Source organism: Microtus oregoni, unplaced genomic scaffold (genome assembly GCF_018167655.1).
Source record: "Microtus oregoni isolate MIOR12 unplaced genomic scaffold, Mior012 000028F_ref0000031, whole genome shotgun sequence".
Taxonomy (NCBI): Eukaryota; Metazoa; Chordata; class Mammalia; order Rodentia; family Cricetidae; genus Microtus; species Microtus oregoni.
In genome coordinates this window covers 5,770,224-5,788,340 of record NW_024543087.1, presented here as the reverse complement: position 1 = coordinate 5,788,340, position 18,117 = coordinate 5,770,224, and the positions used below count along the sequence as shown (strand labels likewise).

At 49.4% G+C, this 18,117-nt stretch overlaps 1 protein-coding gene across 2 annotated transcripts in view; it reads left to right on the top strand.

The window, feature by feature from the left end:
* The window catches only part of Itga9 (integrin subunit alpha 9), a 307,443-nt gene that overhangs the window by 66,877 nt on the left and 222,449 nt on the right, over window positions 1-18,117 (top strand). For both annotated transcript variants that reach the window (XM_041677309.1, XM_041677310.1), the window contains 3 exons: window positions 4,252-4,342; window positions 5,013-5,058; window positions 11,083-11,237. In XM_041677309.1, coding sequence (XP_041533243.1) covers window positions 4,252-4,342; window positions 5,013-5,058; window positions 11,083-11,237 — 292 coding nt within the window. The remainder of the gene's footprint in view (window positions 1-4,251; window positions 4,343-5,012; window positions 5,059-11,082; window positions 11,238-18,117) is intronic.

Here is an 18,117-nt window from a genome sequence, read left to right as displayed (position 1 = left end):
CTGGCGCCCGGCGGGAGGGGTTTACAAGCTTTCTGTGGTATTTACCCACTGAGCCATCTCCTCAGCCCCAGACACACAACCTAGAACGGTTCCTGCAAGAAATGTGCATTAGAAGTTGAGGACTTGCTACCTATGGGTCCATGGGCTCTCTGTCTGTCTGTCTGTCTGTCTCCCCCACCCTTGCTTCGTCAGTGCTTGATCCTGGCTGAGGGAAAGATGCTTAGGGAGAGGCTTGGAGAGGAGGAGGAGCTGTTCCTGGGGAGCCCGTTACTCCTCTGCTCTGAGCCCTCATGACAGCTGTGTGAGATACAGCCACTTACTGGCGCTGACTTTCTGATGGGCCCCACACAGGGTATTGAATTTTCCCTGAGCAGCCACCTTCCTGAACTGCATTTTGGAAAAAGGCCCACCCAAGGAAGTTCCACTGGAAACCTTACAGCTATGGAGACTTGTGCTGCCCTGAAGCACACAGACCTCAAGGGGCATCCATCCACAGACCGTTTCACATCATTAGATACGAGCAACCATGGCAACAACAGACTTTAGGTGATTCGGCCAACTCCTTCAGAAGCTGGAAACGCAGAGTAGGGCCTGCATGGTTTGGGTCAGGGATGCTGTGTCATCTGAGGAGCCCATCCTCAGGCAGGGGGTGAGGGTCATTCCCCACACATCCTCCTGGAAGTTTGTGCCTGCAACTCGGAAGCTAATCACACAGGGAGGCCACCTGCTGGAGCGCCTGCCTCCCCTTCGGCTCTCTGGTGTTTTGTTTGGTTGCTGGGCGGAATCCTTGCAGAAAGCCCCTCCCTGCACATTTGTGGTTAGTGTGGGGCATCCAGTCGGAAGCCGCGATTGGCAGCTGGAAGAGGCGCCTTTGTCAGCATGCACGCTGGATTCCTTAGCCTTCGCAAGGAGAAGTGGTTTGGGGCTCTTTAAATAAGAGGGTGGAGAGAGAAACAGAAAGAGAGAAACTGCTCTGGTCATACTCTTCCAAGCTTGCTAATAAGTACGTGATAAGGCCAACGATTTAAAAGGGAAAAATAATCCATTAATGACAGGTTCTTCTGGGTCTGGATCCTGGACAGAGCCAGCATTGTGTGCAAGAACTGGAGGAAGAAATCAGAGACGAATCTAGGCAACGGGATCGCTTTTCTTTGGCCCCAACTCGTATTATTTCTGCTGGAGAAATTGTGAGATCAGAGCCTGGACTCCTCCCATGTTACCCTCTTACTCATGCCGACGCCTCCTTCTACCGTGAAAAGTGTTGATTTTAAGATTCTTAGATGCCTTTCTCAGTCAAGAGCCCCCCTGGGCATGTTGTGGCGGCCCCTGTGATCTTTCCCTTGCCCTAACAGACGCTGCGTATAAACCTGGTCAAGCGGAGATTTCCCACAGTTCCTGGTTTCCATTTAGGGTTATTAGCACCGTGCAGACTTATCTTCCTGGCTTTATGGCATAATGGCCTGCAGATGTCAGTGGATAACTTAAGTCTGCATCGCCACCCCCCAAATAGACCACCCCTCACTTTCCCCCCAGTTCCAGCCATTGCATACCCAAGAAATGAAAACCCACAGCAAGCTGCTTCTAATGTTCTTGGCTTCCAGAGCTGAGATGGGTCGCTTTAAAGTGTGCCTTTTACTCAGACACACAAGTTTGTTTAGCCGGAGCCATGTGGGATGTGTGGCTGAGCTTGTTAACAAACCTTGTTTCTACAGCAATGCCTCCAGGCCTCAGCTGCCCTTTGATGCTCACACGTTTCCCGTCGGATGCCTTAACAGAAGATGGCAAGCCGCCCTCTTAGATCATCTCTGGGACAGTTCCCTGCAGTTCCCAGCTGCCAAGGGCAGGGGACATCCTATCTCTGTCACTAGAGCCCACGGATACTCCCCTGGCTCCACCAGGGCTTCCCCACAGTATGACTTAGTAGAGACAAGCATGGAGAAAGAAAGGCAGCTTGAGTCCCTGGATGTCTGCGAGCTTGGTTCTGTTGTGGCTTCACTACACCATGTAGAAATGAAGACTGCTTCTGGTTAGCCACAAAGAGACTGCATGTCCTGGTTATCGGGTATCGACTTGGTGTCAGCCTAGGGTCACCTGGGAAGAGGGAAGCTTAACTGAAGAATTGTCTCCATTAGATTGACCAGCAGGCATGTCTGTGTGACACTTTCTATGTCACTAGTTAATGTAGGCCACCGTGGGCGGGGCCATCCCTAGCAGGTGGGCCTGGTCTGTATGAGAAAGATAGCTGAGCCAGCCAGAGAGAGCAAGATGGTGAGCAGGGAACCTCCGTGGTCTGTGCTTCAAGCTCCTGCCTTGATTTCTGTCGCTGATGGGCTGTGACCTGTACAGGGAAACAAACTCTTTCCTCCCCTAGTTGCTTTTGGTCAGTATTTTTATCACAGCAACAAAAATGCTAATTAGGACACTGTGGGCAGAAGAAAGTAGGGGCTGACCAGATCTCAGAAAACGAGGCTTCCTGGCACACAGGACTTGGTCTTTGAAAGGAACTGTGCCACACAAATGTGAATCGCTTTTGTGTGGCGAGGGCTGTCTGTGTGACAAGCGTTTTTGTTTGTTAAAAGCGACATCTTACTTTTGTTTTTAGTTATGCATGTTTGTGTGTGTGTGTGTGTGTGTGTGTGTGTGTCTGCATGTGGGCATGTGCAGTGAATGACATGACCAAGGAGGCCAGAAGAGGGCGCTGAATCACCTGGAACTGGAATCACAGGCAGTTGCCTCTAGATGTGGGGCGCTGGGAACTAACCTGGGAGCCTCTACAAGAGCGGGGCACGCTAACCATTGGGCCACCTCTCCAGCCCTGTCTTCCTTTAAATATATGCATGGGGGCATGTGTATATAAAGTTAGAGGACAACTTCCGGTGTCGTTCACAGCAACACTGTCCACTCAGGGTCTCGCCAAGGTCTGGAGTTCACCAGCTAAGGTTGACTGACTCTAGCCAATGAACTTCAGGGACACTCCCGTTTCTGGCTCCCCAGCTCTGGGATTCTAAGCACATCCCACCATATCTGGCTTTTTCTGTAGACGCTGGAGAGAGATCTCAGGTTCTTGTGCTTGTAAGTCAAATACTTTACCAGGTACCCCGATCCAGCGAGTGCTCTTGCACTAGGCTGCTGGTCGTGAGGAAGCTAATGGCGTGTGAAAATGTGATGTGGGCTGGCGGACGCCTTTCACGAGGAACGGATGATTCCCTCCCTGTGGTTGGTAGCGGGTTCACTGTGCAGTTCTAGATTTACCAGGTCAGACTGCTGAGCCATTTCTATGAAGCTTAGGAATCTGTAGACCTCCCGGTGGGCTTCCTGGGCTATCCTTCCAGATGGATGTGTCAAGGACCTGTCCACTTTAGGGGAGCCAGGTGAAACAGTTAGGACCTAAATAAGTAATGAGATCGGAGGGAAGGGTGCTTCCAGCATTTCAACCAGTTGTGCCTGGATCAAAGCAAAAGGAGGAGGGCAAGGGAGGTGGCTCGGCCAGTGAAGGGCTTGCCCGCAGGCACAGGTACCTGAGGTTGACCCCCAGGACCCAGGTTAAACCCAAACCCAGGTGTGATGGCCTGCAGTTATAATCCCAGTGCTTGGGAAGCAACGAGGACAGCCGGATGGGCTTGTTGGCCAGCCAGCCTAACTACCGGGTGAGCTTCATACCAGTGAGACCCTGCCTTAGAAAAACAAAACAAAAACTGTAAGTGGCACCTGAGGAATGACACAAAGTTGGCCCCTAACTTTTACACACACATGTGCATGTGCACACACACACATACAGAAAGGAAAAAAATCCAACCTTTATTTGTCATGAATTTCAGTGTGCCAGAACCATACAGCGAGTCAGTGAGATGCTCAGTTGGTTAAGGCGTTTGTGGCCTAGCCTGAGGATCTACGGTTAATTCCTGGGGCACCAGTTCCTCCAGGTTCTCCTCTTACCTCCATGTGTGCACTGTGCCCCAGCAACCCCTGCACACAAACAAAAACATAGAAAAGATTAAAATCATGTTTTAGTAGACATTTTACTGTCACCAAACTCAAGCAAAGTTTTGAGTGATGACATCTGGCCAAGGCAAGCAATATTAAGGAAATGTGTGACCTTCAAGTACCCACTCTGGGCTCCCCGGTCAGAGTCTACCAACATTCTCTTTTCTCTCAACAACTTCAGGCCCAGTGCCCCGAGGAAGCTGGGTTCAAACAGTCCCGGGTCTTCGCTGCCCTCCCATAACTCCAGTTTGCTGTTGTCTGTTTCAGAAGCTGTCTGGGAGGAAGATAAACCCGGTCCTGCGGATGTTTGGCCAGTCCATATCAGGAGGCATTGATATGGATGGAAATGGCTATCCTGGTAAGCCGTTTTTCTCAAAGCAGGCCAGATAAATGGAGATAGGTGTGTGAGATAAGATAGGTTTTGGTTTGGTTAACAGTGTTATTCCCACAGCACAATGGGAACTTTTGCCCGTGGCTGACGTTTAAAGGCTTCAGCTCAGATAAGAAATTCCTTTCTACAAAGACTTGCTAAGAAAACCCAAATTCTTGGCAAAAGATCTGTTTTCAAATCACTAAAAAAATTATCCACCAAATACAGATTATAATAATTTATATATACCAATAAAATAATGTTTAAATAATGGTATCTATAATCGTATGTTAGTAACTACAGAAAAATACACACAAGCAAGATGTAATTAATTTTAATGAACTATAATCTAATATAGTCAACATTTTATCATTTTACTGCATAACTAATATAAAAGTTATTAATGAGTTAATTTTTAAAAAGTGGGTCTTTAAAATCTACATATTTTACACCCCCAGCTTCATTTCCAGGCCAGATGTGCTTGGCTGCCACTTAGGACAATGTGGCTGTAATTCTTCTGAAGTCATTACACAGCCAGACAGCAGCAGTAGGAAGGCTCCCTGACCACAAGGCTGGGCCTCTGTCACTGTGGCACTGGGCCAGTGGGCAGCTGGGGCTGTTTCTACAAGTTTCTGAGGCTACGACTTTTTATTTTCAGATGTCACCATAGGAGCCTTCCTGTCCGACAGCGTGGTCCTCCTCAGGTGAGATGCCTGGCTCTTGCTCCAGGGTTGTGTTCTCCATGAGTGACGGATGGAATTTTGTGGAGGAGGCATGGGGTGCGATCTCATCATTTGGCTCTTTCCTTTGGCCTAAGTCCTAGGGACTGCGTGCATAGAATAAATTCTGTCTTTATTCTCTTGGTCATATTGTTCTTTACTGCAGAATTCCAGAGTGTGGGCCTTAACTAGCTTATAGGGAGCTGAGAGCTTTCTGGGGCGTCTTGACAGGACTTGGGGTAACCCAAGCCTTAATCCAAAGGCTGTTTGTCTTTGGTCATGATCATTGCCATCTGTTGACGTGCTATACAAACATTTCTGTTTCCTATAGGCGCCAGGCATTCAAAGCCCCCCCCCCCCCCGTTTTTTTTATCTTTATAACCAGTATCTTCACTGCTGTTAGTCCTCAACCCCAGGGACCAGGAACTTCCTGTCCATTCACTGGTGGCAGCAGAGGTGAGGGACCTGTGCTCAGGCCCAGAACTTGCTGAAGCCCCTACGGTGCCGTCTCCACCCATGCGCCATCTTCAAGTATTCTGCCTGTGTGAGTCAGAGGAAGCAGAATTGCACTTTGGAGTGGGAGCCAACAGTTTTGTTAATAACTCGATGGCAGAATGTTCTAAAATAAACTGCTGTGGGCTTACAGCTGGAAGGGATCCCAGAGGCCATGTAGCTCTACAGCACAGATGCTTCGCGTTTAGCCTGGTCTTCTCCGAGCCTCCCCAGAGGGACACAGTCTCTTCTTGAATGAGGTACCCCACAGGAAAGGGTTTAGAGAGAACCAGCTGGATGCTGGATAGCTCTAAAGTTTGAGTTGTCTAAGTGGCAGAGTAACCTTGAAGGGGTCTGACCTAGAGGGCAGGTGACCTGAGTTCAAGCCCTGCCTCTGCCCTTCTAGGCGAGCTTCCCGGGCAAGCTCCTTGAGCCCCTTGTTCCAGGATTTTCCTCTGTGAAATATAATAGCAGGAGTATTTCCCAGAAGCAAATATGAGACAGCCTGTATAAGGACTAGCAGGTTTTACGTAGATCTGATTAAACTTGACTTTCTGGAGTTCTGCTTCCTGCTCTTGTAGCATCTACCCAGAAGCCTGCAGTATCTGAAGATAACAATGTATCCCAGATACTGAGGTCAAATCTCCCTGGTTCCTTGAATTGTGCCCTGAGGGACTGGGTTTCCACTCTTTCCCTCCCTTTTCTCTGGCTGGCAGCTTTCCTCCTAAGCAAGGTCACGATGAAGGTCTGTGACGTGGGGAGCCATGGCCCCACCATGTCTCAAAATGATCTGACAGCTCGCTGTGGTTGTCAGGGTCCCTCTTAGATGAAGCATGTCCCCTGGCTTCTTACAGCGGTGGTAGGCTGTCTTGATACCCAGAGCGCCTGTTCGGTTGTCTCTTAATTTTCATCATTTTTAACTGACAATAAATTATCTTTCCTACACTATATTCTAAATCACAGTTCTCCTTTCTCATCTCCTTCTAGGTCCTCTCCGCATCCATCCAACCCCATGCCTTCTTTCTCTCTCTTTAGAAAACAAACAGGGAAATTAAAACAAAACAAAATAACAACAAACCAGACCCCCCAGAATTATAAAAAGAAAGAAAACCACAAGAAACACTCACACTCTTTCACACACGCACAAAATTCATAAAATCACAAAATTGAAAACCATAATAGATAAGCAAAAGATAAAAAATAAGGCTCAACCAAAGCTTTATGAGACAAAAAAGAAATCTCTGACAATACTACTGAGTTTCTCGTGTTGGCCATCTTCCGCTGGGCATGGGATCGGCCCTGAAGTGTGGCTTATGTGTGTAGGGGGACCTATATATTTATTGGAGAAAACTAATTCTTCCTTTGCAAGCAGTTGTCAGTTGGAGCTAGCTTCTGAGTTAGGTGTAGGAGCTCACGTCCACTTCTCTCCATGCTGAGACTCCTTTTGTCTTCCCTCATGAGCTCCAAACCCAAAGGAGCTGTCTTCCCTCATGAAGTCCAGACAAGGAGCTTCTTCTTGTCTCTCTCCTCCATGGGTGTAAATGTTAACGGAGGTACCTTCACCGTTGACGGGGGACCCAGGCTCCAGCATGGAGTGGACGGTCAAAACTGCACCACCGTCAAGACGAAGTTCATTGCTGTCACCCTGCAAGTTTTCTTGGGCTGTTAAAAATCACTGTTATTGCTCTTGTGTCGGGAGGCACACATAGTAAGACAGCACTGTAGAGTGGATTCTGTCCTTCTACCTGTGTGTGGGTTCTGAGGATCAAACTCAAGGCCCCAGTAGTTTATCCACTGGCCCTCTTCCCAGCCCCTCTTAGGGTCTAACTGCATCTATTGCTGTCGCTTCTGTCACCAGGGGTCACTTTTGCCCACCCTAGGATTCCATATCCGTACCATCACATTGTATATATTCTGATTCCTGAGTTCTTTCACTCAATTCTATGTTTCTGAGATCTACCCATGTTCTGTATCCAAAGTGTGGACTGATTTCTTGTCCTCTAAACAACTCCGTGATGTGTGTATCGCTATTATCCTCCCTCTGGGTGAAGACCTAGGAGCTTTGTGGTGGCGAGCGTGGGTGAAGAGAAGCCCCAGTGGAAGGATTGCTTCCATCAGACTTGCCTGTGGGCTGGCCTTTGAGACATTTTCATGATTGCCCATTGATGCAGAAGGGCCCAGCCCACTGTGGGCGGTGCCATCCCTAGGCAGGTGGGCCTGGCTGTCTAAGAAAGCTAGTCAGCTAGCCAGGCCAGCTAGTAGAGAAAGCCAGAGGGGACAAGAACTGAGCCTCTGTGGTTTGTCCTTCAAGCTCTTGCTTTAGCAATCCTAGGTAATGGACCATACGTTGTAAGCTGAACTAGACCGCTTCCTCCTCATGTTGCACTTGGTCACGGTGTTTGTCACGCACCAGGAAAGGCAATTAGGACAAGATTTTAAAAATCCCAGATGGCGCTAAGAGCCAGGAGGACAACAAAGCAGGGCTACATGGTCAGGGGCAATGGTGGCATCATATTCAGCAGAAAGGACCAGGTGGACGTGTCCTGGCTTGAAGTGACACCAAATGTCAGTGGTTACATTGGCTGATGCAGCTTTTGGGGAGCGTGGTAGCAGAAGTCACATGGCTTTGGCCGGGGAGAGGAGAGAAGGATGGAGGACACAGTGGGTCTTGGTTGCTTTTCCTGAAGCTGGGCTGCAAAGGAGCACGTGGAGCCACAGGTGGTTCAGACACAGAATCTGAGGGAGGTTGGATTTTGAGTTTCTTTTCATTTGGGCTGAGACAAAGAGAAACTGAGTATGCCCACAGGCAGCTGCTGTGTGCTTTGTAATTGAAGGCACTGGGGGAGGCACCTTGGGGTTTGTGGAAACTTCAGGCTACAGCTAAGGGAGAACCTCACTGGGCATCTTCAACTGCGTGAACAAAGATGAACCCGGACAGAGGAAGGCCCAGGGCTGATTTTGTAACTAACTAGCCTGCACCTGTCCCCGCCCTGCCAGGAGAATGAAAACACCATCGGGTGAAAACCGTCCTCTAGCCTCTTCTGTTGTTTACCTGGACGTATAATGTGGAGAGTCGATCTCTCTGCCACGGAAAAGCACTCACTTGCTTCTTTGAAGTCTTAAAAACACTTGTGGTTCTGCCCTCATGCGCCTCCGCTGCTGTTATCTAGAGGTCAGTGGATGGGCAGGTGGGCTCCGCCCTTGGAGTGTGAGCAGGCCCCAGCCCTGCCCTCAGGAAGTTTGCTCAGGAGGGCAGGTCCCCTGATCTGGTGATAGGACCTTAGTGCTGTGCCACCGCGGGCAAAGGAAGTGACCAGAGAGGCTTATGAAACATTGCTTTCCTCATCCAAAAACAACACTTGAAGTGGAAACAAAAAGGCCGAGGGAACCGATGGAGCCGCTGTTGGAGGGGATGGACCAGAGAGCTCTGCCGGCTCCTTCACACTTCACAGGATTCCGCTCCGCACGCTTCGCCCAGTTTGTTCTGTCTGGAGTGCTCTGTCTCCGGCTTAGCTCGCCCAGCTCAGCCAAGACTCTGGGAGGAGACAGTGCCTTCTCTCTGACAGGCTGATAAGGGGATGGACTGGCCTTTCATCTTCTTTTCCATAGTCAGGGGTTGCCAGGGTGTTATTATAGACAGGAGCCTGGCTCTCTCTGAAACTGTGGATACTTTGTCTCTGCTGCCCTGACCACAGGGATTGGAGTAGAGGATGGAGGGATAGAAGGGGAGGGGAAAAGGGATGTTTCTACTTTTTATTGCTTTGACAAAATGCCTGGGAGGGGAGAACTAACACGGAAAGAAAAAAAGGTTTATGTTTACTCAATTTGAGGAGACAGATCCAGCATAATGGGGGGGGGAGGGTGGAAGGGGTGATAGAGCAGTCATGGTGGTAGGAGCATGAGGGGGGCAGGTCACATGGGACCTGCAGTCGGGAAGCAGAGAGACATGAATGTTGATACTCATTGCACTTTATCGTTTCTGTTCAGAGACTCCCAGCCCCTCCCCTTCAGCATGGGTCTTCCCTCCTCACCTGACCTAATCCAGAGACTCCCTCCCATGTTTTCATGGCGATTCCAGATCCGGTCAAGTTGACAAAGTTAACCATGACATCATTTTACACCGACTAAGGTGAAATGGTCTTTCTGAGGAGTTCTAGCATCTTCTAAGGATGAACCCAGAAGAAAGCCGAAGGACCAGGATATTGTTTTATTTCTGGCATTATTGTTGTCTGTCTCCCTTTGGTCACACAGCCAGATTTGCTCTGAGTTCCCCAGTTGACTGCCCCGTCACAGCTGCCCTTCTGTTGACCTTCCTGTCCCTGCAGTGGCAGTAGCAGTGGGGTCCCCATGCCATCTGTGCTGTGTGGCTCCTCACTGCACTGTGCACCCAGGTTTCCCTTGAACATTCTCTTGTCCTGGGGTTCTTTGGCCATTGTTCTGCCACCCTGGGGCATTTTGGATGAGGCTCGCCCACACGTGAGGGCATTAGTCCCAACAGCACGAAGGGCAGGGATCCCGAGGGGGAAAAGGTTTGCTTTGTGAGGTCAGGGCAGGGTGGGGGAGGTCAAGCCACAGCTTAGGTGCCTCCTCCCTGAGCAGATGGGAAAGGATGGGAAAGGAAAGCCTGCTTCCTTCTCAGCTTTTGTCTGGTTGCCGCAGGGGAGTCCAGGGATGCTGTCCATCCATCAGGCACTGGGGGGTGGTCACGTCGGGGAGGGGGCTGTGTTTATTGGATTTCGTTTTGTCCCTAAGGCTAGTCAGGTTAATTCCTTGAAGTGTTTTGCTGGTACCAGCTGGGACTCCATCAATCAATTTAGACCATAGTCAATGGATTGATAGACATAAATGAAAGAGGATATTTGACCAACTTTTGCCAACAATGGCAGGGGAACCACTCTATGTTTCTAGTGGTCTCTCTGTCTGTCTCTCTGTCTCTTTGTCTCTCTCAGGCTCTCTGTGTCTCTGTCTCTCTCTTTCCTTTTCCTCCCTCCCCCACCTCTCCCTTTGGTGTTTTAAAGCAAGCTCTCAGGCTGTGACCCAGGCTGGCCTAGAAGGCCGGGAAATCCTTCTGACTCAGTCCCTCAGATTCTGGGATTACTGGAGCAAACTGTCACACCGGCTTTGCATCTAGCTCCTGAACCATGGCTTATGATGTAGAGAGTTTTCCTCACTGCGTTCATGCCTCCCAATGAAATGGAAATCGGAACTTCTTGGGTGAAATTTTAAATAATCACCCAGCATCTGGTACTTGATTTACGGCTTTAGCCAGCTGTGTTTCATTAACAACTAACTTGCCTTTGTTACCGGGAAGCAAACCATTAGTGTTTTAGGGAATGTGCTACTTTTAAAACCAGAAAAAAGTACTTACAGAGCACACTAGCTTTTCTCTCTTGGGGCATTTCATTCTTTAATTAAATGCTGGCTGAAGTCCCAGGAGCTATTCCGCCTGTCCAGTTCTTGCTCGGTTCTGAGAGCTGCTACTTAACACAGGTTTCCTTCCCTCTCCTTGTCCCGCAGAGCCAGGCCGGTCATCACTGTGGCGGTCTCCATCTTCCTCCCAGGCTCCATCAACATCACAGCGCCTCAGTGTCATGATGGGCAACAGCCCGTGAACTGCCTGAATGTCACCGTGTGTTTTCGCTTCCATGGCAAGCATGTGCCAGAAGAAATCGGTAATGAGTCACAGTGTCCGAGCTTGGGATATCTGCCTTCCCTTAGCTGGGCCAGTGGGCTGGACACTGTCTGGGGCGCCTCTTTCCACTTTCCTGCTCATTTACACGTTTCAAATTTCACACACCCTCCTAGGTCTAGGGCAAATGACATTGAACCTCAAGCATCCTTCCCCGCAAATGTATGCCTAGACTGGAATTCACTGGGCGGGGCAGAGTGTGAGCTGGTGAGATGAAGTGCTGGAACCTTGCCCCTATGGAACGCTTCATGCAGTTAGACAATAAGAATCTGGAGACTCTCCCCACCCCACCCCCACCCCATAAGCTTGCAGCATCAACTAGGTAGCAGGGTCGCCTCGGACAACTGACATCAGCTCAGGATGTGAAGGGTTCCGAGGCTTAGGTTGTTAAGAGCATGGTCCTACTCTGGAATCTCAGAGAGTTTGGAATACGCAACTCGTGCTCAGTTAACATTCTTAGACAGTCCAGGGATGGCGCTGTCCACATGGGGCAGGGACCTCCCAAATCAACCGTCAATCAAAAACACGATCAGGCAATCTGAGAGTCCCTGTTATAACTCTAGGCTGTGCCAAGTTGGGAGCCGTAGGTAACTATGACAATGTCCTGGTGAGGTGTGCACGTGATTTGAGTGTGCAAAGCACCACTCTGAAGTTCACACATATGCACACTCGTGTCGTCCACTCAGCTGGACTTTAAGTACTCTGCCTTAATTGACAACAGGCCAGTCCCCTGCGATCTCATTGACAAATCATCGTGATCAAATCATTGAGCAAACCTCACAACTAAACCTTGTGCTTACTTAGAAAGATTTTTCTTTCATTTTAAAGAGAGCTCAGGAATTGCCAGACTGAGCATAGCCATACGATAAACATGGGATTGAAGAGTCATGCAATTTTTATATATAGTCCAGGGAGTAAAATAATATTCTTTAAGTTCATCCAGCTGTTGGGGTTGGGTACTTAGTCTGATATAGTTGCATTTTCCAACCACAGTTTCTTCCTGTCATCTTTATGGTTGAAACCATCAGAGTCTGGTGCAGAAGGTTTCTGTTCCTCCTGGACCCAAACACCTGCTCATGACAGCTAGACTCAATTAGCAAACATTTCTTAGGTGCTGGAAGTGGTCATTATTTTGGAGCTGGGGATCAAACCCAGGCCCTCTGGCCTGACGAACACATACCTACCAGAGACCCATACCGCCCCCCCCCCCGAACCCTGAGTGTGAGTTTTGGTGCACATTTTAGAGCTCTAAGAAACAAGCAAGCAACAGTTCATGCTGGTACTCATTTCCTAGCTGGGCATCGTGTGTCTATCGTGCTGTGCACTAGAAACAGCTCTGTTCTAGAGAGTTCCGACTGCTTTGTCCCTGACACGCTTTCATATTCCTGACCCATGTTCTGGTGAGCATGACGGTAACGTGGCACAGTGGGAACAGAGGAGAGGCTGAGTTTAAACAGGCATGGCCCAAGGGGCTTCAGACTTCCGGGCTGAGTGAAGAGATGGTACGGGGGGCCCCTGTGAGCCCTAAGCCCTGCTGGGGCCACAGTCAGGCACCAGCTTTCAGCTTTTCACAGACCACTTGGAGGAAATCTACAAGGATCTGAGCTGAACCGTGGCCCTTGAAGGGGTGAAATGTTATGGTCACGGAAAGATCCAGTCCAGAAGCAGATCACCACACCTTACGTTTTAGTAGGCTTGGACTCTCGGAAGTGACTGGTCAGGCCAGGGAGGATGCAGCAGTAACTGCAGGAGACAGTTGCCATGGCTGGGACTGTGCCAGTAGCTAGCCAGCTCCTCAGATCAGCTGTGTGGCCTCGCTTGGGATCTTGTTAGCCATGCATATTCAAGTTGAACGAGAACTCCGAGGGTAGAACCAGCAGCCTGTGTTTTACCAAGTTTCTGGGTAACCAGTCAAGGTTATACTCTGTTAATTCCTTCCTCGAGGTTATCAGGACCCGTGAGATTGAAGAAGGGACCCTGTGCATCTGGACCTAAATCTTTTTCATTTTATTTTATTTTTGGGGGGGAACCTAATTTTTAAAATTAATTAATTAATTAATTTTTCATATCAATCACAGTTTCCCCTCCCTCCTCTCCTCCCATTACCTCCCCCATCTCTTCCTACTCCCCCTGGGGGGCACCTAAATCTTTAAGTAGAGACTATTGAGGGTGCTACTCACCCCTCTGGGAAAGTACAGTGAGGGCTTTGGGTCATGAAGGAGGACCTAGGGAGTAGAATTACGTCTGTCCATCTGTCTAGTCCAGAGGCCATGAAAGCTGTCCTTGGATAAGTGGATAAATAAGCAGAGAGGGGCGAGGCCTTCTTCTCCCTCCAGCCCCGCAGGTGCCCTCCCTCCCCTCTCCCCATTGGCAGACCCTCACAGGGAGCTGCTGGCAAAACAAACTGGTGGAATCCCAGCAAAGCAGAGAAGTCAGGCTTAGAACTAGAACCAAGAACTGCATAATTGGCATGGAAGCGCCCAGGTTCATGGGGGATCTGAAATATTAAGGCCCTGTTGCTACTCCAGGGAACACTGACTTTCGGAGGACATTCTCCATGCTCCCTCGGGTCTCTGGAGAAGCATGGAGGTGAGAAAATGAGCCTCGTCTTACGTTGTTTGGGGCTCTTCGCTCAGAGAGGACGATGAAGTTCCTCCAGACTCTGTGCTCAGCCGTGGCCGCAGAGCACAGACCCACATTCTAGCGGGAGGGGTCTCCTCACTTGCCCTTCTAGACACGTGCGGAGTGGCATGCAGGCTGGCTTCCCACTCTGGCAGCTGCCCAAGAGCAGGTTTATCGCACATTTTGCCAAGCAATTTCAAAGAAGAGTTCGGCTCATTCCGGATTGTTCTTAGACACTTCATCCGTGGCTCCGGGCTGACTGTGGCTTCTCGGAGCCTCCTGGCAGCCACTGAGAAGGACTGAGTGCTGTCACCAAGAATGCTGAGCCCTTCACTCATGGGCTGCATGTCTGCCTTCTTGGTGGCCATAGGCTTGCCTGTCTAGAGGCTGAGAATCGCAATTCTGTACTTTTGCCATAGTATCAGATGAAAACCAGAAAGGGTTGTGTCCCAAGGAGTTGCATTTTCCCACTCTGCTGGTCTCATTTATGCTACAAAAGCACTCGGCCACTGGGCTTTGTCCCCAGCACGTTTTGCACTCAGATCCCCTACCTGCATGTAACCCGGGCTTACAAACAGCCTGACAAAGCTTTCCATGAACAGTGTGAGCAGACAACTCTGGATTCCAGGCCCTGAGGGATGGCCCCCTGGTCAGCCACAGAAATACAGTTGGAAACTGATCCTTTGTGCCCCCTACCTTTTTTTTCTGCAGTGAGAGGTGGTGCTGTCTACTCCCTAGGAAGAGACTTATTCTCAAAGCTTCCGGTCCCCAGAAGTGTAGGGATGAGACCAAGGAGAGCCTTGTCAGAGAAGGAAATGGGGGTTACCTAAGAAAGCAATTACTGCCAAGTAAGTGTCACATTCTTTGGAGGAAGATGGAGAGAATTAGGGAAAGCTAGTAAAGTGGAAATATCCCTTTCCCCCTCCTCTGGGAAGCACCGGGGAAGCCAAGTAGCGCTGGAAGGAGCCCTGGTAGACAGTCACAGCTGAATCCTTGTTCTGGGGGAGATTCGGGAACGATTCCGTGTTGGCTAGGATAGACCAGAGCCCTAGTTGATGCGAGACAGCTGGCGCTCTCCCCGGACCCCAGCCCATGTGGGGGGCCCTTGGGAATCCGCCTGGGGGGCAGGGAGGAGAAGCAGGCGAAAGCATGGGTCTGATCAGCTTTTCCATCCACATGACATCATTCGACATGGCATAGACACAAACTGCCAGAAGGAAGAACCCGGTGTGTCATGTGCTGTGGGAACTGGCTCTAATCTGAACCAGCAATCCTCGGCCTGGACCCCGCTTTGAGAGCTGGTTTGTATTAAGGGGTTGCAGCGGAGGCCAAGCTGCAGGCCTGAGGCACCGCCCCCACCCCCAAGCTAGCTGATTGGCTGCATCCCAACATGCTTGGGGCACCCGAGGGGGGATTATTTAAGGCTACCACTGGAGCACTGGGCTTCAGAGGTGACTCTTCCTTCTCACCTCTGGCGGCTTCCAGACTCTGCACTCAGGTGGGGTTTCCTCATGCTTGCTTCAAGAACTGAGAGTCTGATACAGAAAGAGGTTCTCTATGTTTATAATGTCAGAATAAATTTCATATCGAGCACGATATTTTCTAGAGAGGAAATGCTTGCAAAGCTATTGCTCTTGGTGACTGGATAACCGGGTCTGCCTGGGATCAGGCATTGGAACATTAGAGAAATCTGCTAGGTTAACGGGTTGGCACCCACGTGTCCCACCCAGAACAGAGCGTGACCTCATCCTCAGCTCTGTTCTTTGAACTGCAGCTCCCCCCTTCCGCCCCCCCCCCCCCCCCCCCCCCCGCTCGCACGAGTTTTAGGATCTTCGCTGGTGACCACTGTGGCACTTTGAGCAGAAGGTGGGCGTTTTGCTCGCAAAGTACTCAGCGCAGCTTTGGGCATGCGCAGAAGGCTGAACTCGCCCCCCCCCCTCCCCGTTTCCCAACTTGCCCTGTGTTAAGGTCTCCCCCAACTCAAATATATTCCCAAGTCAGGTCTCAGGGCATACCTCAACATAGGGATGAGCCCCGGCAGTACCAGCCTGCAAATAGGGCAGAATACTGGGCTAGGCAGGCTTCTCCAGAGGAACCAACCAGGGAAGTTGGAAATGGAGTAAGGAATCCCACCGTTGGGGCATATGCTCATGAGGCTGCAGAGACAGAGCTGAGCTGAAGCTGTAGTTTAGGTCTGTGGGTAGGCTAGACACAGGGCTCCTTATTGGGAAACAGAGAGATCACTATATACATGTAATGGCATATAATATATATAATTTTATATATATTTTTAAAATTTTCTCATCAAGACCTTCAACTAATGCAGCCCACCCACATTATAGAGTTTGATTTGCTTCATCCAAAGTCCAGTGATATCACCGTCAGTCTCATTTGTAGAAGACCTTCACAGTAGTGTGTAATTTAGTGCTTGACTAAATATCTGGTTACCACGGTCCAACCAAGTTGGCACATGAATTAACCATTCTAGGAAATCAAACAGGGTGTAGGACTAAGCTTGTTACCACTCTGGGTCCATCTGACTCAGCGTGCTGGGGAATCTGAGGAGTCAGTGTAGGGCATGCTCAGTGTGAGGAGTCCTAAGTGAAAGGCAACTATGTCCTGTCTGCTTGTGCTGCTCAGACCTGACTTACTTCTGCCTTGACCCGGAGAAAGCCCTTGGTGGAGGCAGGCAGACTTAGAAGAGGCCAAGAGGATGTGAGTTGGAGTCCACACCACCCTCTCTGTCTTCCTGTGCTCATCCCCATTCTCTCTGGGCTCATCGGGCTGGATCACTGAGGTCTGCTGTCTCTTCCACTTTCCTTTCCCTGCAGGACAAGGACAGCTCTCATTGGTCACGTGGGACACTCTTGTCAGGGGCTGTATAGACTCTGTGACTGCCACCCCCACCTTGGTGTAACCAGCCATGGCCTCTGACTTGTTTTCCATCTGTGGGCATCTCCAGATGTCGTCTTGCTAAATAGCATTTTGAAACTCGCTTCCTTTAAACATAACCATTTGTCCTGTTGGGTTGTTATTGCCAGCAGTAAAAAGATTGGCTTAGGGCTGGAGAGATGGCTCAGTGGTTAAAGAGCATTGCCTGCTCTTCCAAAGGTCATGAGTTCAATTCCCGGCAACCACATGGTGGCTCACAACCATCTGTAACGAGGTCTGCTGTCTTCTTCTGGTCTGCAAATACACACAGATTGAATATTGTATACATAATAAATAAATATTAAAAAAAAAGATTGGCTTAGAATTCAGCTCCGGACCTTTGTCTGTGCTTGGGTCTGTCATTTCTGCATTCAAAGAGTGAAAGGTTTCAGGACAGGTATGGTAGGAGCATGGAAAACTGGTGTTAAGAGTTATTTGAACTATGAGGGGCTGGATCAAGAGGTTTCAGAGGAGGAGAATGTTAGTATGTGGACTAGAGACTGACTGGTCGTGTGATATTTTGGTGAAGTATGTGGCTGCTTTTGCCCTTATCCAAGGAGTCTGCTTGAGGCTAAAAAATGAAAAGTTTTTGTTTAATTCCATTGGCAGAGGAAATCTCAAAAAGAGCCTAGTATAGACTCTGTCGTGTGGTTATTAGTGTTGACTCTAAGGAAGATTATTTAATGTAAAGGAGCAAACTGAGCAAGGAAAAATACAAAATGAACAATTTGAGGAGAAAAGGAGCACCAGGAAGTAGAATTGAGGTAAAGCCTGTGTTCAAGGATTTAGATTAAGAAATGGAATAAAGGGAGTGATGACCTCAGGGCAAGATCCCATTCAGATAACTTTTCAATTTGTAAAAAGGAATTAAAGAAAAGCTTAGAGCTGGATATGGTGGTGCAACACCCTTTCTTTAATCCCAGCACTTGGAAGGCAGAGACTGGTGGATCTCTAAGTTTGAGGCCATCCTGGTCTACAGAGCAAGTTCCCAAACAGCCAGGTTTAGGCAGTGAAGGAAACCATCGCAGACAGAAAGCTGGTAAAGGTACATTTGAACAAAGGGGCCATGTTCCATCTTTAAGAAGCAACAGAGCTTGGCAGCATTGGCCATGTGGTTCTGGCTTCAGAGTTAAGGATAGAAGGAAGGTGTTATAGAATCTGTCTCTGTGACTAAGGAAGGCTGCTGAGGCCAGGCATATGTCAGGGATGTCCCTGAATGGAGGCCTAGAGAGGTCATTGCGTGCAGCTGTGAAGTTGAAGCCTGGATTGCCTTGGAGCCTAGGTGTTGGAGATGCCAGAGCCATGTGATA